The following is a 22,179-nucleotide window of genomic DNA, read 5'->3' on the forward strand; positions in this document are numbered from 1 at the left end:
CACAGGTTAATACTCGATACGGTTCATAACTTAGGCAAACTCTACGCCGACCAAGGCAAGCTGGCTGAGGCTGAGGAGATGTACAATCGAGCGCTACAAGGCTACGAGCACGCTATTGGTCCTGAACTCCTACCCTCATATTTACCAGCGTTAAGAACTATGTTTGCTTTTGGTGACCTCTTCTCGCGGACAGGTCGGAAAGACTTGGCAAAGGCAATGTATAGTCGGGCATTGGCTGGATACACAACCGTCCAAGGACCTTCTTCGAAATGGTGTAGGCGGCTTGAAGATCGACTTCAAGCATTGCAAGTTGCGTCTGCTAGGTTAGAAGCAGCCTAGGATGGTTTTACAACGATTGGAGAAACAAAGTCGAGGTCTCTTAAGCGGATACTCCGCAAGCTGGGAAGACACTCCTAAAGGGAACTCAGCATCCATTAAGTGTCAATCTGAAGCAATTCTCAATATTTCGAGCAGAACGTTGAAAGGACACTATGTTGAACTCGGAACCAACGATAGTTCTTGTTACATGTTCAGGCTGAATGCTAGGTAAGCCATAATTACAAAGACTTCTTTTCACGACTCTGCTATTATACCCATTCATATGAATAATAGATTATTTAGATGTCTCGTTTAATTTCTGGTCCAGAATCAAGCACAGCCAGCCCACCATCGTGAGCCTGTAGAGTATTTCGTGATTGTGCCAACTTGCTTGGCATAACTTCCACTCACCCAATACATCATAGTATACGCCGCTATAAAGAGAGCCCATGATGCGCATCAGACGCTATTCTCTCCCTGCTCGGCCGGATTCGCATACTAAATCCACAAAACTGATTGTTCTTAAAGTCTAATATAATATTTATCTGGTATTACGCTTCACTATGAGGCCTCCGAAATTTGAATAGCTGGGGATGTCGACGATGCAGCAGGGGGGTAAATCTTGGGCATTAAATCCTACGATAAGCAAACTGATGATGGCGAGGACCAAGACATCCAGGTTTCATCTACTATGTGAGGATCCTGTAGAAGTACGTCGGGAGAACCATCTAGCATAGATTATAAAGCTGAAAATTGCAGAAGCGAATGTTGAAATGCGAAATTAAATTTAGTGTCTCGTAACGGGGTGCGTCTCGCTATGTAGGGACGGACGTTACCTCACTTGAGGGCAAAACTTGCTGTTCAGAGTGACTCGTATGCAAAAACAAATAAACAAGAAAAACATAAAGTGGTCGTCTGACTCGTAAACTCATCGCAAAAAATTTCATCCACAATCCCCAAACTTGATTCAAGCAACAACAAAAACAACAAGAAGAAAATCCAGCATTCATTTTCCACAATACCCCGTACCGGCCCTTAGCAAAACATTTAAACCTCTAAAACAATAAACAAAACTCAAATATTCGACTATTTCCCATTTCCGGTCCCGTGTCTGCACCTCGTCGTCATCGTTCTCCAGAAACAAGAACCAAGCTTTTGGCGCGGCGCTCGGAAGTCCCACTTGGGTAACTCAGTTTCCTCAGCTCAGGACCGTAATTCAGCCAGGCCAACGAACTGCCCGCCGTCAGACGCCGACCCCGTAATCAGGCAGAAAGAAAAGCTCCACCTTGTATCGAAGATCAATCGGTCTGGACTCGAGTCAAAACAAGAGACGAGGCAGATCGACTGCCGCGAGAGGTGGAGAACGAGGAATCGACGGGTTGATGAATGGGCGGTAAGGTTATGGAATGGATTGAGTGGTCGTCGTGCGATGCTGAGATACATAGGTACATGTAACATGTACACGGTGACATGGCTCCTAGCTAGCAAAGTTCATGCGTCCACAGCGGCTGATGTTTATCTTGCATTCGTGCTTGCTGTGTGAGTGAAAATCTTGGAGATCACTGGGACCAAGAGGAGAGTTCGAACTGGCGGTGAGGCTGTTCAGCCTTGCGGTGAGGGGTTGGTGGGATTCCCGAAGTTCCCCGGAATAGGACCGTTGTGAAAATAATACTCTCGGGGCCATTATTATCTGCGCCATCCTATTATCTTTTCAATACTATCTTCAATAGTTCTCATGACTGGAAAAGAGGCGGATTAAGACACATACCGCCCATCCTTCGTATCTTCATCCAGTCGTTATACCACCCGCGTGCGCAGCCTCCTCGAGTCCTGTCCTCCCACAAGGGACTTCAGGCTAAAGTGGAAGAATAGGTACTCGACAGCGATTTGTGCGCCTTACAGCAGCTGTAACAACACCTTCAGCGGTACTGCAACCCCAGCGGAGAGGACCCCTAGAAACCAAAACTCTGCCAGCGGTGGGTACACCAATAACGCCCCCTTCACGACAAGTCATCCTCCCAATCCCAAACCTCCCTTGCATCCACTGCAAGCAAGCCACCCATTATCTCATGTGCCCCTACCGCAGCCTTACCATAGTTGCATCTCCTGGAAACGTAACCAGAAGCAGAAACGAAACCCAGAAAACCTCGGACGGAGAAAAATTGGACGAAACACTGGATCCCTTGTGTCAAGCGAGCATCAAGTTGAGTTGGAAGAAGTTCTGGATTTGTAGTGGAGATTATTATTATGGATATGGACGAAAATAAAAAGGGCCGTTGAAAGAGGAGTCTCGAAAAGTCTCGTATGAAAAGAATCAGCCTTGTGATTTTCATGTGGAAAAGATATCCACAATCGAAACAATAGCCTTGTGGCGGCGGTATAGTCCGAAGAAATTTGCAGACTCGATACTGTAGAGTCATGTAGTGCTTACCAGCCACACTCAATCTCGCTCCCATTCCCGAGTCTTGTTCGAAAGAGAAAATTTCAAGGGGTCCAAAAAAAAAAAGAATTGGCAAAGAATTAGAAATAATAAATATTTCCAAATAATCCCAAAAGGGAAAGCAGTCCTCAACACCACCGGTTCGCATCCCAACCAATGGACACACACGAATTGTGCCTCACCGCATTTATGCAAACTATCACAACTCAGCAATAATGCTAACCACAAATAATTTTTATGCACTTTCTTTCTTTTCCGAATCATTCATCGCGAGCAAATCATTCATTCTCATCTTCCATCATGACATACAGGCGTCCGAGATGTACAAACTTACATCCCACGCTCTCACATCAGCCCAAACTCAAAAAAGACCTAAAAACACACCGGCAGTCATTCATTTCGTCCAGATTACGAGCTGTTGTGGCACTGTCATCCATCTCCATACAACCCCAAACACAGTCATCCCAATCCTCTCTCCTCTCCTCCGCATCATCATCCAAACCCACGATCACCAGCCTCACCCTCCCTCCATCCCCTCCAATCCATCCGCGCCCCTCGCAATACGACTCCAACAAAGGCAATACGCCTCACCCTTCTCTCACCGCGCCGCATCGCGAAACCCCCCATATAGCAATGACCCCAAACCCCTCCCCCCACCATCTCATCTCATCTCACCCCTCCGATTCACCACCTCGTTCCCCATCCATCCCGCCCACGCACCCGCTCGTCAAATCGCCATCCGCCGTGCGTAAAAGAAATGTAATGAAACGATTGAATGATGATCTGCATCCGCAGCGCAACGGTCCGCGGAGCCCCCTTCCCCTTCTTCCCCGGGAAGAAGAAGAGGGTGTGAAGTTGCTTACATTATCTTACGCCCATATCAATTTTTCTTTCCTGTTTGGGCACAGAATCCGTGCCTTCCTTCATCATTACGAAATGTGCCATGTGCTGCCAACTTCTGGTAAAAGCACCGAAAGCAGACTTTCGCGATCGGGTGAATGGGGTGCGGTGCTTACTTGCTTGCTTACCGAGTAATATCTAGGTATGGAGGCCAAGGTCCACGTTCTTGGTTGTTGGATGGATGGATGGATAGCCTCAATGTATCTTTACCCCTGCCCTGGCTTTTGATAACGCGTGAACAATCCACAGCCCTGGTTTCGATACCTAGCGAGATAGCGACCTAGAGAACACCGAGTAAGATCATTGTCATAGTAAGCTCTGTAACACATCCTCATCCCCATCCCCATCCCCATCAATCGAGCTGAGTTGAGCAACGAGACTCCGAAATCACAAGCCAACTCACTCATCCTCCCCTCTTCCTGATCCTCTCTAACCTCCTGACATCACAAGTCTCCCAATCCACAACCCCGTTCCAAATCTCAAATCCAAATCCCAATAAAACGTGACCCCTCCCTGCCTCACCCCAACCTAATCCAAACATCTACCTAAGCATGTGGTAACACAACTCCCCTCCACCAAGCCCTCCCTCCCTCCCTAGGCCAGTTACCTCCCTAGGCCAGGTAACTGGGTATTCCCCATCCAGCTCCCACAACATCCGCCTCCCACTACCACCACAAAGAACACAAGACACAAGGCACAAACCCTTCCTTTCATACCGCAGCTACCACAAACCCTCCCATCCTTCCCTCCGTCCCTCTTCTCAACTAAGAGGTAACACAACATGCGCCACAACCACGCCCCACCTCCCCCCCAAATACCCGTCCAAGACAAAAAAAATCAAAAAATCAAAATAAAAAATCAAAAATCCAAGCTCCTGACCCCCGCCACGCGTAGCACGTGTGCGACGGCGGCTGCGCTCACGCTGATGAACGAATTTGCGGTTTGGCGTGGCACTGCATGTGTATTTGATGTGTGGTGCGTCGGAGCTAAGTAAGTCAGTGGAAGTAAGAAAGGAGATGAAATAGTCACGTTTGGGAATGGAAGGCTTTGAATGAATGATGATGTTTTGTGTACAACTTTTTGGATGTTTTTATTTTGTGTGGTAGGGTCGCTCTGCATGCTTGCTAACTAACTCGCTCGCTGTAATCCCTTTTTGTCCTGTCTGGCCAGACCAGGCCAGGTTTTGCGTAACCATCCATCCCAAATGCTTGTTTGCTTGATCTGCAATTACTGACTGCGTCATCCATTCGCCCTATTGGGACCATTTTCCAGGTTCTGTCATGTCCAACTCATCTGATAATGATGGGGACAATCACAAATCCAGATCCCAAGGCTCGGTAACACAAGCCAGCTCGACTCCACTATCGTAGCACACACCAGTTTTACAAACCGCCAAATAGGCGCGTTGAAGCAAGGTAAAAGATCAAAACCATGGTATCTTCCGAAAACGCCTTAGTATCCCTATTTCATTAGCTGCCAGTCATGTTGCCACGAACCGGATCGAGCTCGGTATCAAACGTAAACCCTCACTTCTTTTCCGTGATCCGTGGCCCTGTCCTGTGTACCAGTTTCCCAATTGAGGAAGGAAGTGGTGGATCAAGGCCAAAACGCCACCAATGTATAGGCCGTTCCACGCACGCAATGATGTGAAAACAAGAAAGCAAAAAAGACGCTGAAAATCAAATGCTGGTGCGAGCAGTAAACATTATTCCATCCCAATGCTGATGCTGTGGTATCCGAGTATCCTGTGTCGACCTCTGTGCCAAGAGTATCGAGACAAGAAATGCTGATGAGGCTGTGAAGCCAATATACGGCTTCGTGTATTGTATGTGGGGCCGATTGTATATATTGTGTATGTTGATCGATCATTACAATTATGAATGATTACCATCCTCGGGAATGGTATTCGCCAAGCCCGTTGTTGAAGATTTCGTTCCAGGTCTTCGTTGGCTCGCTATCATCCTTTAAGCATGGTTTATCTGGGTATTCCTTGAGGTTCGCGACATCGTGTGCTGTGTGTCTGCGCTTCAGGACTGCATTCGCGGTTTGGGACTTTTGTTTGCGTTCCCAGAGGAGGTGTTGACGAAGACTGACGGTGAGCTCTGATGCGAGCATGTTTCGGCGGGTAGTGCGAGGAGAGAGAGCTTGTTGATGAGGAGTAATGTTGGTAGTAGTCTGAATGATTGGTCGAGCTGCGGATCGAGGGACCTCGGCAATGGGCTTCAGACCCTTCTTCATCATGAGAGGAGCCGCATCATCGGAATCGGGGGAAGCAGCCAAAGATGGACCATTTGGTGACGAGGTACGCGATCGCTGCAAAGCCGAGGTGGATTTTGATGCCGCGGCAGCGTTTGCGAGAGCGTTCGCCCGGTCATTCTGATGAAGCATAGTCGTGATCAAGGAGCGACGCGAAGTCAGGTTGGGTCTCGAGTCGACGCGTTGGAAGAAAGTCTTCTCATCGATGCTGGCGTTGCCACTGTCTTCGATGGAGTCTTCCCAATCCGAGGAGTCGTCATCATCATCAATGGCACTCTCGTCAATCTCGTCCTCATCGGTCTCGAAGACGTCGTCGTCGAATGGTTGTTCTTCCTTGATGGTGCGCGTCGTGACCTCTTCTCGGAAGGAAGTTTGCTTCTTGTTCTTCGTGAGGTATTGACCTTCAGAAAGTGCACCGCGTGATGACATCTTCTGAGGAAGGGAACTTTCATCTTCATTCGAGGATCCACCGAAGCTGAACATGGCGTTCTTCTTCTTTTGTTGAGGTACCAACTTGCTATCGATCGAATTGGGTTGCTCGCTCATGGAGTCTTCACCGGAGGAACCACCGAGAGCAAACATTTGACCTTTCTTTGGTTGAGGACCTTTGGATGTAGGAGCGTCGGTAAGATCTGCAGTGGGGATGGATGATGGGGCGGATAAAAGAGGGATCGATCGATACGAGGAGCTGACATGTGATGGTGAGAAACCCCTGACCACACTGGTTGTGCTCTTGATGGATGCACCACTAGCGGAATCTGTTGAGGCTGGTTGTGCTGACTGCTCAGAGGCATTTTCTGATGTTGACTCGCTCTCCATGGAAGATGTGGTGATTTCTGGAATGGTTGGAGGTGCTGTGGGTTCTGGAATCCTGTCTGGGAGTGGTGCCAGATTGAAGTGTGGGGTGAGATATAATGGCTCTAAATTCTTCTTCTCCTTTATTGTGATAACCATCTTCTCCAAATCATCAGGTGTAATGTGACGTTCTCGACCTCGACTCCTGCTGTGTACTGAGTCTTGTCGAAGGATCTGAGGGCGTGAGATATCGAGGGGAGCTGAAGTTGAAGCTGAGGTGTTGTCTGATTCGAATTCGAGAGCTTCTTCGTCGACGAGTGAGTCGAGACTGCCAGAGAGACTGGGTACTTCTGTTGTTGAGTACCGACCTTCTGAACTTCTCGACGCAATGGAGATCGCTGGTGTGGTTGCGTTGGCTTCTGAGACTGGATCGCAGCAGAAGGTTTCTCTGTTCCATAATCTCCAGCTCAAGTTCTCCAATCTTCGACCTTCTTCGAGGGATCCCGCGCATCGTGAGAAGACTGTGCATATGTTAGTACGTGCTGCATTCCGTGAAACGCCAGCGAGGACAATGCTCACCAGTCCACATGCTGAACAGGTTCTCGACATTGCGAGTGTCGACCTTGTGTATGAGGCCCACGTCCACGGTCAGGACGGGCGCATCTAGTCTTGAGGGCATGATGTCAGATGTTGTAGCTCGCTCACGAGCAGTTGTTATTGGGAAGACACGACTGTTGGTGGATGCTCGCGATTGACTCGCAGAGCGATGCAGAAAAGGTGAAGTAATGCTTTAAGAGTTCGTTGCGCGTTCGACTGCTTTGTCTGCGTGGTTGCGCCGAAGGGTGCGTGCTGGTATCGAATGCGGGATCGGGACTATTCGGTATCGTAATCGATATCAGCGGCGAGATGCATTAACACTGCGGATGCGACTGCAGTCAAGATGATAGATCGTATGCGGCGATGATAGCAGAGACGGAGAGATGCGATGCTGTAGAATAGTTGCACTGCTTTGTGGGGAGAGTAAGTGAAGGTTGGTCTGGGTTCGGATGCAGTCGTGTTTGGAGAGGAAGGGGAGGTTTTCCTTTGAGGTGGATGTCGCGTCTGTAAGTAGTCGTCGATGTGTGGGACATTGAGGAAGGAGCGCATGGGTCTTGGGGCCATTTGCTTTTGCTCGTGGCGTGGGCTTTTCGTTGTTGTGCGGGCGGCGACCTTAGCCAAAAGAAGTAATATGAGTGGGCGCGACTAGGCGAAAGGGGGCTGCTTTCAGATGCTACCCCTTTGGGCTGGACAATGGAGACACCGCTGGAGGCCTGGCTCGGGATTCGAGGCCCGGGTGGAGAGCGTGTGAAAGACCGGGGCTGTGAGTGGGTCGGGGGGGTGCAAGACAAAAGATGGGGGTAAAAGAGAGAGGCGCGTTTTTGGGCTCGGGGATCCGCCGTGGCTGGAGGGAAGGGGAGTGAAGGGGAGTGAAGGGGAGTGAAGGGAAGTGAAGAGCACGATTCAGTCACTCATCACTCATCCCTCATCACTCACTGACCTGCTCGCTCTCAGCGCCGCGTGTGTGATCCGGAAGTTTACAGTAACTTCGTTCGACTCTGAGGGAGTCGTTCGTATTGCTACTGTACTGTACTTACTGTATGGAGGAAGACTCGACTCGGTCGGTCTGGCGGCGGTGGTATTTCGATACTCACTCTCATGCTCATGCTCATGCTCATGCTCATGCTCATGCTCATGCTCTCTTGCTCATCATCATGCTCGATCATGTTCATGCGCAAATCATGCAAACGCAAACGCAGACGCATACGCAAGGCGAAAGCTCGTTCTCACGCTTCTCATACCGCCCTAATCATCTTGATGTTCGAGAACTGTTCTCTTCGGATGCAGTGCCTCAATTGCTGCTCCTGTAGATTGCCACCGCCGCGGTTGTTGCACTTCACTTCACTTCAGCCAGACCAGGCTCAGGCTCAGGCTTACAGGCTCATTCCCAGGACTTGACTGCCTGACTCAAACCTCATCACTCACTCTCACTCACCAGCTCCATCCAGGAGGCCCCGAGGCGGGTCGGAAGTTGCATTTCCACGTTCACGTTCGCCCGTTTGCCTCAGTGCTCCTGCTCCACTGTTTCTTCCTCTGCGCCGACGACCGATACTGTAGTAGGTAGGAGTAGGATATCACAGGATGCTTTCCTAGGGGACAGTACCGCTGCTAAACCTGGTCAGTGGCCTTCGTGGGCCGAGGGAGGCAGTCATGTGCGCTGAGGCCGGCGGAAGCCAGCGATCCTGGGCCGCTTCATCTGGTCGTGCACGAGGTCTGCTTGGGCGCTGATGGTCGGAATGCTACAGTATCGTCTTCGAAACACGCTGCAATTTCCATGAAGTAATGAAGCACTGTACTGTACCGTGCAGTCCATCCTTCCGCTGAAGAATTGTTCAGTCAGCAGTCTGCCTGCCGGCCAGAGATAGAATGTCTGGCGTCTAGATGTGACCTGCCAGTGAGTGAGTGACCTGGAAAGGATGTGTGAGTGCAGCTGATGATGTGCTTTGCCTGCTTTCTGCCATCTGGCGGTCAAACGCCTGGCTGAATGAACTCACTCACTCAGCCTTCTCCAATTCCAATCGGCAGTCTGATCTCAATTGCCCCAAGGGGCAGAGACTAGGAATGCCCACTAGCAGCTCCAGCGGGACCAATCTGATGCTGCTAACCCGCTTGGGGTAGTAGTTCTCAGTCCAAACGGGCAGCAATGGCTACACCTCGGTGCTACCAGGGCTGTCGTGAGCAGTGCCGGGGAAGTTCCATGTGGAAACAGCCATGTCTCCCGGATCCTGGACGTTCTCCTCCTCTCCTCCTCTCCTCCTCCAACGTCCACACGCCTCCTGAACACCCAAAGACGCCTTCCCCCTTTTGGCCCCTCTTGCCCTTCCCCATGACACCTCCCTTTGCAGGGCAGCATCCCGAAGCTTTGGATCCTACCAGCATCAAGAGCCCTGCGCTCTGCGCAAGAGGTCATCGTCGACGCCAAATTCGAAATCCCGGCGATGCTTACCTGCCACCGCAGACCCAACAAGCAACACACCACACCCAGACGTGGACCCTGGTCGTTTGTTTCTATGACTGAGGGATGATGAATTGATGATGAACCTCAAATGGGCTTGTCATGTCCGTCCTTCCCCTCAGCGAGTCGTGCCTGTGCCGTAAAGGGATGAGTCGTGTGAGTTTACGTTTGCGTTTACTGTACTGTACCGGACTTTACACTCCTCATCCATCGTCAAGCTGGAACCGGCTTGGGCTCACGTATCATGACGATCCCCATGTCTCGGTCGGAAGATGAGATTATTCAGCCTAGAACGCTGTCACGATGATGTAAAACAAAAGTTTCCAACTGTTCGGACGACACAGGTTGAAGAAGCATGGTATTGCAAGAAGAATATTGGACCACGAGAACCAACTGTCTCAAATTCTATTCAATATGACGGAAGGGCAAACCAAACGATATATTGACGGGGTCACCAGTAAGTTCCCGAGGATCGGAAGCAATTACCAACATCTTTGGACGAATGCCACGAGCCACGATGGAGGTTTTCCTCCATCTGTGAAATTCCTTGCCGATTTTGGCACCCGAGAACACCAAAATATCCTATACCAACTCCAACATTGCACACTACTACAAAGTTTATTTCTAATTAAACTTTAATTCTGATTTATCAAAAAGTTATTCTACGTTTTTATTATAAATATCAAGTATAAACTTAATTTATCTTGCGCAATACTTTACATTTTGTGAATTTGAGCCTTGTCGCAAAATCGGTCACGAATTTCACCAATAGAGAGGTACTCTCCGTACCTGAATCCTGTTTTTCGGACGCCCCAAAACACTCCGATCCTGTAACACGACTCCCCAAATCAAGATTCCGCAGTTGGAGATCCTGATGCGAGTGAATGAATGGCCTTTCCGACCAGAAAACAAATGTGTTTCGATAGCATCCACGGTAACAGGAGTCGATCTCTAATACCAAGTATGGGGTCATTGCGACGTATCACCATTCCTCTCCCTCTGGTTGCGACGCCCACATGCCTAGACGCAGCTGGTAAGTAATGAGAGGCTCTACTTCCCCGGATTGGCTTGTATCCTTACCTCTCCTGCTGTCCAGAAAGGAGGTGTGTCAATCATCCCAAACCCTTCAATGGATAAAGTCAGGGACGTCGCACACGATGTCAGATGGCTCGAATTCGTTGGCCTACACTGGGGGGCCAATTCGGTACAAGATGCGCCTCTGAAAGCCCCCAAACGCCAGTGTTTCTTCTGGAAGGCCGCATCATGAGACACCAACCACCCCAACTCATGGTATCGGCGCCGTAGATGAGGTGCTGTCCTGGCCTGTACTCCGTAATGTATTCACCCCCACACCCGGTCAACCACAGCGCATGGAGATGGAGATTCCGACTGCCTATTCGGGAGCCCCTCGTGGACATCTTGGAATCAGATTATTCTGTCTCTCTGCGGCGCATTCAGGTCATCTCCTGGTGCTCTATCCTTACATCAAACAACAAAGAAAGCAAATCGAGCTGCATTGGTCTTTCGAGGCAAGGCAACAATGCAAATAACTGCATGAAGGCGGTCCAAGGTCCAAATCTGGCTTTCGCTCAGTTCTCATCTCCTAAATCCAGCATTTTGCCCTCGCTATCACAAAATGACCATCCAACACCACCAAGTCAGCTCCGGGACTTTGGAACTAGCTTCCCCGTCCCCGTGCCGTCGATCATTTCATCGCAAGGCGACCTTTTCTGACCAGTTACAAAGCGTCCACATTCCAGTTTGCATCTGGGCCCAGACGACTAAGAATGCAACATCTCACGATCCTCATGCTTTGCAGCATCTGATCTCTTAGGTCTAGAGCAAAGGAATAAAGAATGAGTTCATTCCTTTGCTTCCTTCTTTCAACACGAAGGAAGATCTAGAAATCAAATAGACCCCCCACGGCTCCCGTCCTACCCCACGAAAGCATCACCACATGACTGTGCTCGGTGGAGGCTCGACCCGTACCGCTCGACCAGATTGTGTCAGCTTTTTGTGCACATCCATCAATCAAACAGCGAGAATTCGAAAAGAAATAATACCACTTTTTATGCCATGAGAGTTGTGCGCGCGCGCTTACCTCCTTTTATTCAATCACTATCACATAATTCCCCTGTTTTGAATTTTCTCATTGGTCCGCACCACCAAGATGGAAAGGGAAATGTTTATTTCGGGAGCAACATTTCGAGATGGTCACACGCAACATAGAATCGCCCTGTGCTCGACCGACCTGTACGTGCGAAAGGGACCCAGCGAACGGGTTGTGATTGAATTGAACAACTCATGAAACAAATCAAAGCATCACATTCGCCATCTCGCATTTCACACTCAAATAGCAGCGCTACGATCACCGACCTAGGGGTATTTCCGACAGAGATCATCTGGGCAACATCACAGCGCCCGAGAACTATTACGAAGCCGTGAATGAAATGCCAATACTTACATACCGATTGATAAGGGAACCATCATCACGCCGATCTCCTCTGCCAACGCATCAAACCCTCCATCATCTGACGCCCAGCACGCAGCTCGGACTCAGCCTGGTGTGGCGGTACATGCAGCTGAACTCGTGATGAAGCACTCAGGTACCGTCCAAGTAAGTAATTACGAATTTACTCCGCATGGAGAAAAGAAAGAAAGCCTAAGTACCGTCCTTCGTAAGCTCATTCTCAGCACTTAAACCCCTTCGCCAAATCACACATTCCCATTTAATCCAAAGCTGAAGATCCCGAAACCCTTGCGGCTTCATTGGCACGTATTTGTGGTACAGGAGTCCCATCACGCGGACAATAGTGATACTCAGCCTTGTCGCGGTGTTCAGCCCCCAATAATACCTTCAATGTGCATACAGTACATACATGGTGGCGAAGTCAGCAGCAAGCGGTAAGCTAACGAATTATGTGCTTGTGCTGCGTGTTTGTAACCGCTTGGGATTCATTCGATGGGGTTGTGACGAATAAGAATTATCTCCTCCTCTTTCTTTAACTTCAGAAAATAATTAATTAATCCTCAAATTATTAATATTTGCAAATCCTAACCTTTAGTTCCTGATTCGGACGAGGTGGAATCCTCTTTCACGACCGACTTGGGTATCCTGGTGATGGTTTGTGTTCGGTGTCATATGACAATGAATGACCAGACAGCCTCACTCACTCCCTCACTCCTCCACGCGGAGAAAAGTTGGGGTACAAGTACAGAGATTCCCGAGACTACCTCGGGGGCCCCACATTCGAATCACCGCTTGTCACTATCACCTCATGTCACAATCACGTACAATACTGTACTCGGCCGAATCGTTGACAGGTGATCGATCCATCCCACGAGAGAGTCTAGAATTCGTCGTGATTCTTTCTTTTTATCACGAATTATTTATTCTATGCCTAAGGTAGGTAGGTAGGTAGGTAGGCATCAATCGAATCTCCAAAGCATACCAACCCGTGACTGGATGTTCATGCACAAAGATACCTACCTCCACGTGTGCGCCTTACCAAGCCCTCAGCTTGCCCATCACAGCGGTGCAGCGGTGCAGCGGTGCAGCGGTGCAGCTTTCAGAACTGCCGTACCCTGGCCGCACATTGGATTGGTAGTGAAGTCTGGCAGGTAAGTTTGGTAAACGTAAGCGCGGGGAATGCGATCCGGCGGCTAGGTAGGAGACGAGGTGGACAATTAGGTTCGCTGGTTCGAGTATTTTGAGGTGAGAATGAGAGAGTGGAAAGGAGGCATGTTCAGCTTTTTCCGAGTTCAGTAATTCAGAATGGAAGGAAGGAACATATCCAATCGCATCCACATTTCGAGGACAGAAAATGAATGCATTTGGTTTGGGCATGCTACTACTGTGATGTGATGATGAGGCGGGAAAGTCATCACCCGTCCAGACACAGTCCCGAGTCATGAAGATCCTTCGAATCTCGACCAACGTCCAACGACCCAAAGTGAGCGACGATCATCGAAAATAACACGAAGCACCAAATGCCGACAGGCACCGTCTCATCTTCGTTACTCGGGAGCGATCCGAGCCTCACTTCACTTCTCGCAGAGGTTTCTAGCGAGTCAGCGATGAAACATTTGTGGTGTGTGATAGGGGGTGGATAGTTCATGGCTTTGTCTGGTCTGTGAAGGTTTGGTTTCTCGTCTCGGGGAAGGGAGCCGGACCGTAGCCAGGGCAGGACTTTGAAGATCTTGGGTGTTGGTTTGGGTTTGGGTTATTGGTGAGTGGGCAGCAATAGTTTTGGTTGCTTTGACTTGGGTGGAAAGATTGAGTTCTGTTCTGCTCGAGCACTTTCTCGATAGGGTTATGATGCCCGAGACACTCATTCAAGTTATCGAGATCTCTGGGTACGAAATAAACCAGGAACAAGAACGCGCGAGCGAGCCCAAGGAACTGGATCCTCGAGCATCAAACCCAATATCTCCGACGCAGTTACTTAACATCCACTTTGGTATCTCATTCCTTCCTAATGCAGCGATACACTCTCTCGCTCACCCTCAGACCCTCCACATCTCCGACACCCCAGACAACGGTCCGCCTCGCGGGATCCCCTCCCGAAATGAAGAAGAACCTCTTGCCCTTATCACCTTGCAAGCAAGCTTGCAATCAACGGCGACGACCCTTCCCCTGCTTACCACGTTACAGAGGACCAAACTCTTCTCAAATCAGAAAATAAAATCATCAACCCCTGCTGAGAGGGCATAACGCACGCGGAGAGCCGACGCAGGGTCCAACCCACTGGGAAATGATGGAGATATCCTAAACAGGGAAATCGGAAGAGGACGAGCCCCTGCTCAACGAGCGCAAAGGTACCGCGGAACCTGAGCTTGCGACCCGTGATTCCTCTTTCTTCTCTCTCTGTCGTCACCGAACAGTGAAAATCCTCATTTACCAAAGACTGCGCAAACTCGTTCGTACACAAGCAGCACCAAAGAGAAAAACTAGAAAGAAAAAAAAGGATCCAAAAACAGAAAAATAGCTGACGAGGAATATGGCAATACGGGTGCAATATTCGCAACGCTCAGGCTAAGCAAACGCAATCCACCCAGCCGCGTGGAAGCATCGCCAGAACTTCCGCTGCAAGGTACGCCACTCACATGTGGCCCTCGTTCGTCCACCCCACCCCACCTCTTCCAAACAGCCGCCCGCTCGCCCACCCAATAATCCTGCATACCCCTGCCGTCTGCATCCTGTGTACCCTCACCCGACCGCAGCCCACCCTTCTAGCGTTTGACGCTAGAACTTCCATGCAGCTCGCGTCCAGAGTTCCGGACCGATTGTTGGAAGATGGGGCAAAGAGAGTCTGGATTCTGGACAGGGGAATAGGCACTGTCGCCATGTGGCTTTTACCGAAGGAGGGCCGATTTAGTTTTGATGGAACGGGGTTTTGCTTGTAACAATTGTCAGATTCTCCTCTTTTTTGGCCCTCTTTTCTCCTCTTTGCAAGAATAGTGGATGGAGAGACTCCCATTCGTGCGAAATGCGATTGAGCAAATAAATAGTGGTGGGTTTTGCTCAATTGCGGAGTTGGTTGGACGAGAAAAAGCCGGGTAAAAAAGAGGGGTTTGGAATGCGATGGGATTCATTGGATTAATTGACGCATGCCTGAGCGGAGCGGAAAATGCTTACTAGTCGTGACCGTCGGGGAGGAGGAAGACGGAAGGCTGTCATGTGGATGGATCAAGTTTGTCCGTTCGAGAACCTGGAACCGAAGGGACTTCAGACCTGATCACATGTTTGTGGAGATGAATTTTGCCGGCGCTTTCAACCGCGGGCATTATCATCATCACGAGATCGTTACTACCTTGGAAGGAAGGAAGACCTCGAGTTTAATTGAGGAGGAATTAATTCTCGACGACGGAAGGCGTTTGAGGAGAGAGCTTAGCCATCGTGTCAGTCGTCAGAAGACTAGATGGCTTGTCGGGAGGAAGGACCGTCTTTCCAGCTCGCCAGCCAGCCCTTCCTTTCGAGACAACCGTTGATCAAAGAGAGCAAAAGCACCTCACACGACACGAAAAGAAAATGGTTATCCAAAACTCAACAAGTCATGCTCACCAATCCTATCCACGGTTTGATTGCCAAATGTCGCACAGAGAGACGTATAAGTAAATGGTTCACGATCATTTATTCAGCCGTTGAGGTACATTTATCCAATTCGCTGACCCGAACGAACGAACAAACAAACACACTTGTCAAATCCACTTCCCCGGATCCAACCACTGCATCGGTTTTGGCCTTAAACTCAATTTCATTATTTATTTTCTCTCTCTTTTCCTGTCATCCAACACACCACCACCTCCTTCTCTGGGAATGGAATGGAAATGAACTCCTCCCCGGGTCGTACATCCAGGGATGTCGTCGTCGTCGGAAAATCGAAAATCCCACGTTACACTCCTTCTCCTCCTCTCTTGGTCCTTTTCTTTTCCCAGCAGACAGACAAGCCTTCGGCGATATCGATAAGTATTACCACTACCACTACAGATAAGCAGTCCACCCACCAGTTCGGCGTCTTTATCTCTCTCCTCCCTTATCAAGTGAGTAGTTGAGGGGCGACAAAAAGTCAACGACGGCGTGACCGCAGGTCTCGAGAGGATCAACCTGCCCTCGTGCCTCATCCTTTTATTCTCCGAGGAGGAGAACACTCAACCTCCTTCTCCATCAAGCAAAGATCTCGACCACACACTCAATCAATCGGTTCTAGATAGAACGACCCTAACCCCCACGTGGGCTCGGATTTCCGACTCCCCATCTTTGGGGTCTGGTGCTGATAGGCGACTTTCACACACGTGTGCCAAAAGCACGCCTTACGCCTCGATATTCACGAGCGGCGTGGGGAGTACATGATTGCTTTTTCTGTCGCGATAAGTCTAGATGGATGAATGCTTGCTGATGATAGTCGGTCGGCGCATTGCGTGTTTGCGTGCGGTGCGGTGCGGTCCATGCCGCCGTCGGCATACAGTCAGGTCAGAGGGAGTCAGATACTGTATTACTTGCATCTCTTCTCTTCTCTTCTCGAGGGCGAGGAATCAAAAATCACCGGCCGATGAGGATCTCCGTACCACTACCAACAACCAGGACACTAACATAGTCTTTTCCGAGCCTGCCATGCATGCACTCCAACTTCCCAAACCCATCGTTCAAAGCAATCCATGCAATCTATTCAAATTAACTAACCTCTCCGAATCTTGGAGAGAACGAACCCGTCACGCCGGATTGGGAAGTTAATCAGACCCCACATCCACATCCACATCCACATCCACATCCACATTCCCCCTTCCTTCACACATCACACCCCAGACCCTGGAGACGAAAGCCCACGACCCAGATGCCGGGCTGCTGATTGGTGCGCCTGTGCACCGGAACCACATGCTGTGCCATCCGCTTGGGATTGTGGAGCTTCTGGAGCAGGAGGTTGGTGTTTTGACTTTCCTCCCTTCTCCTCTTTTTCATGGAATATTGTTTTTATTATTTTATTTCCTTGCGTTCGATTATTGCTCAACTCCAACCCCAGCTTCAACCCTAGTAAGGTTCACACCCAGAAATGGAAAGTGTGGGAGTAAAACCCTCCCATCGTGTAACCCCCATTCTCTCCTAAAAGCGTGGGGTGCATCAACGCACTACGCACCGCCCCGACGGAAGGGTGTAACCTTTTTCTTTCCGCTTGCTTCCCCTATTTGGATTAACATATTCGAGGTATCACAACATTGAATGTGACGATGACCGGGAATTCGGATTTTGTTCTGCATACTGTACTGTACTGCACTGTACTGTACTTTCTCTGCCGTCCGTCACGGGAGGCTACTTGCATAAGTGTTGTGCTGTACTGTACTCACTGTACACCGCGAGGCTGAACGAAAGGAAATATTGTTGCAGTATCTGCTGCGAGTTGCCTCCCGTTCTGTCCCTTTCTTTGCCTTATCCCTTTTTCTGCCTTACTTTGCCTTATAGTTTTAGTTTTTTTACGATCTGTCGTTCGTCTTTCCGCCCGCATGCGTCGTCGGAGAGATATCCGCTCGCTCGCTCGCTCAGTCGGATTCGGGAGGGTTTGTGCATGTATGCATGCATATTGCTGAATTGAACTGAACTGAAGTGAGAGAGAGAGCGTTTGCCAGAAGTTCTCACTTGCAGAAGCTGCGGGTAAGAGAGAGAGAGAAAGGGAGGGAGGAAGGGAGGAAGGGAGGGTCAGATCTCACCTCAGAACGGGAGAGGGGAGAGAGAAGAGAGAGGAGGAGAGGGAGTTTATGATCTGTAATATTTACGGGGATGCGGAAGTGAGAGCCGTGTTTGTCAACATTTTTTTCTTTGGGGTAGGGAGAGGGGAAGGAGAAGAGGGGGGATGGGAGATGGGAAGCACGTGTTTGTGTATATCTTCAGTGAGGATGAAGCAAGCACGTGCAGTTTTTGCTCTGGGATTGCGGAGGCAGAACTCCACTCTGATATGTGTACCCCAGTATCTTTTTTTGAAAGAGGCGTGGGGGAGAGACAGGAGAATGGTTTGCATATCTTGTTTCATATCTTTATTTGATGTTTTTGGTATTTATTTATTTCTTTGTTTGCTCGGTTATCGAGAAGTAGAGTCTTGATCGTGACAAGAGACAGACACAAAACAAGAATCGGAAGAATGAATATCTCTGGCCCATTCTGCGGCCCGATCCATAAGCAGTCTTTCATCCCCTATCTCTCTTCACCGTCTCCTCTCTCCCTCCCTCACTCACGACTTCTTCACCCCACCCCCACCAACCCTCCTATGCTTCCTTGGATCCTTCCTACTCATCTTAACCCGATCTCTCGTCCCCTTCCCTCCCTCCCAAAACGCCGTCCCGCCCCTCTTCCCCGTCAGATTCCCATGACAAACACCGCAGTCCTCCGGCCGATAATTCTGCTCCCGACTACACCACCCGCACACCATCCTATTCGCCCACTCATGCACATGTTCCTCCTCCGCATCGTGGCACTTGTCGCACGCGTACACCTTTGCGCAGCAGCTGAAGCGGAACCAGCGGTAAGACTTAGCGTAATGGCGACAGCGGCCGCGTTTGGGGAGTTCGGTGCCGGGGACTAGGCCGAGGGTTTCTTTCTTGCGGCGAGGGGGGAGCGAGGAGGGGAGGTGGGAGGAGGAGATGCGGAGGAATTTGATGGTGGGGATGCTGAAGGTGAATTTTTGGTGGCATTCCCGACAGACGTTGGTTGTTGTTTCACCTCGAACAGAGACGATTCCTGGGAGTGGATACGGTGTTGAGCATTGGGAGCAGGTGGGTTGGAAGGTGCTGGGGAGCATGTCTCCTACGATGCAGCCTTCGAGGTCGAGGAAGCCGGCTCGGACGGCGTGGGCGTGGACCAGGTCGCGGCGGAAGGTGATGCTGAGTGGAGTGGCACATTTTCTGCAGCTTTCTGACTTGGTGATACCGGTTTTGAGGCTCTTGACCTCAGTCGTTTCTTTGCAGCGCTCGCACTTGACTGTGATGTTCAGGTTGACAACTTCTAGTAATTCGATGCCGTAGAGTTCGATGAAGGGGAATGAGATAGCCGTTCCACGTTCTGGGTTTGGAGCTGGTTGAGCAGGTCCTGCTTCTGCTTCATGGGTAACTTCTACGCCTCCGCCTTGATCAGATGAGTCTCCTGTGTCGTAGGAGTAGAGATCATCCGTGTCAGCGTCAGAGACATCTTCGTGATCGATAACTTCCCATTCTGGTGGTCGAGAAATGTATTGGATGTGACTTCGCTCAGGATCTTGATGTCCTTCAGTAGTTGGTGCTTGAGTGATTGTTGTAGCAATAGGTTCTGGTGCTTTGACTGGTGGTGTTGCCAATGGATTTTTGGCTAAAATATACATATTCGATGCGAGATAGTTGACTTGTGCCATCAATGTGGCTTTTTGTTCTGTTGCTCTCTGGAGAAAACCTGCCTCGACTGATTTTGGGGCATCTCCATCGATGCCTTCAAAACCAATTCGACATGGTTGCAGTGGATAGAGCAAGGGAACGAATAGCGTAGTAGTTTTGACAGCTTGTAATACCACTGGTAGCTCATTGCGTCGTCTGGGCTCAAGTGGCAATGTATATGCAATGCCATCTCCGGACTTCTTGTACAGTGGAAGTCGACCCATGCGTGCCTCAAGCTGCCTAGTCTCCGCTTCTCTGGTCTTGAGGGCTTCGGATTTTTGCTGCGAAGTGAAATTTTCCACTGATTTTGGAGCACTGGTAGAGCTAGTGGGAAGAGGCTTTGTTGACTCAACCTCAACCCTAGGAGCAATTATAGGCTCAACTGCACGACTTGGTGTAGAAGACAGATGTCGAGTGTCCTTGTTCGGAACCAACTTGACTGTATCTGCCTTCGGGGCGGAGAGAAAAGTTTCCAGGTTCTTGTCAAGAGCCTTCATCAACTCCAGCAGAGTTGCATCAGGCTTCTCCTCAACCAAACCTTCAAAGCCCTGCTCAACATTGATGGCAAAACCACGAGGTATGTCTTTGTTGCCAACCTTCAGTGAAGGCTTATCCTTTGGGTAACTCGAAGGTACTGAGAGTAGACAATCCAAGGCTGACATCTCAAAGGGGAAGTCTGGATCTGATGGTGCGAGGCTGAACTTCAGTAAAGCTCCTCCATGCTGATTCGTCTCCTTTGGTGAGAATCGCCTCCTAATCTGACCCAATTGAAATTCTCGGGGATCCTGAGCTTGTGCTTGTGGCACAGGTTTAGGCACAACTCGTGAAGCTGGTACAGGCTTCGTAACGGCCTGTCTCCGGTCCTGAGTCTTTCCATCGTCTCCTACAACGGAAGACTCGGACTGCTCTGCCTCCTTGCCCTTCATTGCACTGCCAGGTAATCGGGTGTCATCGTGCAGATACTGACACGAGGTGCCGGCACGACAAGATCCTATCTCTCAATCAGCATCTGATATCGTGTGATGACTGTCCTCTCCAATGCAGTTGCACAGTTTCATCATCACGTGGTACAACGTCTAGTGGCAAGCCGCCTCCTCATGACAAAGCCAACTCAACTATCTTGAAGGCTCTCAACACTTCGAGAGGAAGATCAAGAATAGCGTATTACCCCCACGCTCGTGTTGGACGGGTTCAATATCACTTGATTCACGAAGCATGCTGCACAACACATCGGCGTACATCTTGCATATCGCACCAACGCACCAATTGAAAAATTCAAAACGCTCCAAAAAGAATAGCAATAATTCGAATAAAATAAATAATTCGGAGAATAATAATGTGATCTTACCTGTTCGACTGAAGTAACGACATATCCTTGCTGAGTGCAGCGGATGTCCTGGGTTTCGCGCCCCGTCGCCATCACTCGTAAGTCCTGCCAGCGCATCAAAGTCAGTCAACCGAGCAAGTTACAGGCAGATGACCGCGGTCCCTTCAGCCACGGCCGGACTGTGCGATGCGTTGCAACCTTGGTTTCCATTGCGCTGCATGAAGTGTGGGAGGAGGAGAGTTGGGGCGGTGAGAGATGGGACATGACTGCTGACCTGTGTTCGGTGATGTAAGGCTGTTACTATTACTATTTGTGTTGTTGCTCTCCATGATTTTGTTGTTGTTGTCTGCCTTGATATGAGACGGCGAAGCCTGGCCGCGAATTGTGATAGTGCCGTGTGGAGGGCAATGGCGGGGACCAGGGACGGGGAGATGGAGAAGGATAGACAGGCTGACGTTATAATTAGGGTTAGGCAGGAAAGTCGTGGCAAAGAGGAAGAGCGAGTGACTTGTTGCAGCTTCTTCTTTGGGTTTCGCCTTTGTCAGAAGCTGAAAGGTTGCGATGCGTGTTGTTGCGTTACCTTTTCATGAGGTCTTCTTATCAAAGGCCGGCGGGATCACGGAGCGCAGCTGGGTGAGTCAGAAGATTTTTTTGCCTTCAATGCACAACTGCAAAATGACTCCAGATGAGCCCGGGATTTGAGTCATCTGCTGAGTCCCAAAGATGATTCCATATGAGCCATTTTCATATTGAATTAATTCTCAGATTTTTATATTCCGATTTAATATTTTTCTATTATTTCTAGCTAGTCATCAGGATCGTTCTTCCCCAGACTGTTGTGGGGCCGGAGAAATGGTCGGCACGCCCCCCAAGCCCATGACGACACCTTCCTCGCTTCCCAACATCAACATTCTTCCTCCTGTCATCTTCTTCCCCAATCACAACCATCTGAAACAAGGCATTTAGAAGTAAAGTTACTCCACTTCCGGGCTGACTGTGTTCACGTCGCGTGTCGCGGATTTTTCCATGTTGGTAGAGACATGCCGAGCTGTTGGGGAGCAACATGGCATTTGACCGTTTCGAAATCTGCAGTTTCTTGGGAGTTCTGTTTGCCGTAATCACGTCCCGACGAATCGAAGACGTCAACATCTCTACTTCCCGTGTCTCATTTCCCCTCCCGATACGGGCTTGCTGGGTTTT

At 49.7% G+C, this 22,179-nt stretch overlaps 7 protein-coding genes across 7 annotated transcripts in view; 3 read left to right on the plus strand and 4 right to left on the minus strand.

The window, feature by feature from the left end:
* LY89DRAFT_593225 (HET-domain-containing protein) overlaps window positions 1-339 on the plus strand; it is a gene marked incomplete at both ends in the record, with an annotated part of 3,470 nt that extends 3,131 nt beyond the window's left edge. Inside the window, one exon of the mRNA XM_018209739.1 lies at window positions 6-339. Within this exon, the coding sequence (XP_018066667.1) occupies window positions 6-339 (334 nt within the window). The remainder of the gene's footprint in view (window positions 1-5) is intronic.
* Window positions 340-2,006: 1,667 nt separating this feature from the next.
* LY89DRAFT_688062 (uncharacterized protein) lies at window positions 2,007-2,781 on the minus strand. The gene has a single exon (XM_018215631.1). The coding sequence runs from the start codon at window positions 2,772-2,774 to the stop codon at window positions 2,319-2,321; it is 456 nt and encodes a 151-aa protein (XP_018066668.1). The 5' UTR covers window positions 2,775-2,781; the 3' UTR covers window positions 2,007-2,318.
* Window positions 2,782-5,542: 2,761 nt separating this feature from the next.
* On the minus strand, window positions 5,543-7,388 carry LY89DRAFT_699657 (DUF1752-domain-containing protein; the record flags this gene model as incomplete). Its single annotated transcript, XM_018217069.1, has 2 exons — window positions 5,543-7,230; window positions 7,289-7,388. The coding sequence occupies 2 exons, from the start codon at window positions 7,386-7,388 to the stop codon at window positions 5,543-5,545; spliced, it is 1,788 nt and encodes a 595-aa protein (XP_018066669.1).
* Window positions 7,389-9,449: 2,061 nt separating this feature from the next.
* On the plus strand, window positions 9,450-9,824 carry LY89DRAFT_738105 (uncharacterized protein; the record flags this gene model as incomplete). Its single annotated transcript, XM_018220327.1, has 1 exon — window positions 9,450-9,824. The coding sequence occupies one exon, from the start codon at window positions 9,450-9,452 to the stop codon at window positions 9,822-9,824; it is 375 nt and encodes a 124-aa protein (XP_018066670.1).
* A 3,759-nt stretch (window positions 9,825-13,583) lies between these two features.
* LY89DRAFT_688067 (uncharacterized protein) lies at window positions 13,584-14,152 on the minus strand. The gene has a single exon (XM_018215632.1). The coding sequence runs from the start codon at window positions 13,877-13,879 to the stop codon at window positions 13,646-13,648; it is 234 nt and encodes a 77-aa protein (XP_018066671.1). The 5' UTR covers window positions 13,880-14,152; the 3' UTR covers window positions 13,584-13,645.
* LY89DRAFT_205373 (uncharacterized protein) lies at window positions 13,876-14,669 on the plus strand. The gene has a single exon (XM_018205816.1). The coding sequence runs from the start codon at window positions 14,077-14,079 to the stop codon at window positions 14,473-14,475; it is 399 nt and encodes a 132-aa protein (XP_018066672.1). The 5' UTR covers window positions 13,876-14,076; the 3' UTR covers window positions 14,476-14,669.
* A 3,812-nt stretch (window positions 14,670-18,481) lies between these two features.
* Window positions 18,482-21,555, minus strand: LY89DRAFT_652748 (uncharacterized protein; the record flags this gene model as incomplete). The annotated part of the gene is made up of 3 exons (XM_018212217.1): window positions 21,254-21,555; window positions 21,001-21,084; window positions 18,482-20,643 (listed from the first exon to the last, which is right to left on the minus strand). The coding sequence occupies exons 1-3, from the start codon at window positions 21,306-21,308 to the stop codon at window positions 18,482-18,484; spliced, it is 2,301 nt and encodes a 766-aa protein (XP_018066673.1). The 5' UTR covers window positions 21,309-21,555.
* Between the last annotated feature and the right edge of the window lie 624 nt (window positions 21,556-22,179).

This window comes from Mollisia scopiformis (assembly GCF_001500285.1).
Source record: "Mollisia scopiformis unplaced genomic scaffold LY89scaffold_21, whole genome shotgun sequence".
In the NCBI taxonomy this organism is placed as follows: Eukaryota; Fungi; Ascomycota; class Leotiomycetes; order Helotiales; family Mollisiaceae; genus Mollisia; species Mollisia scopiformis.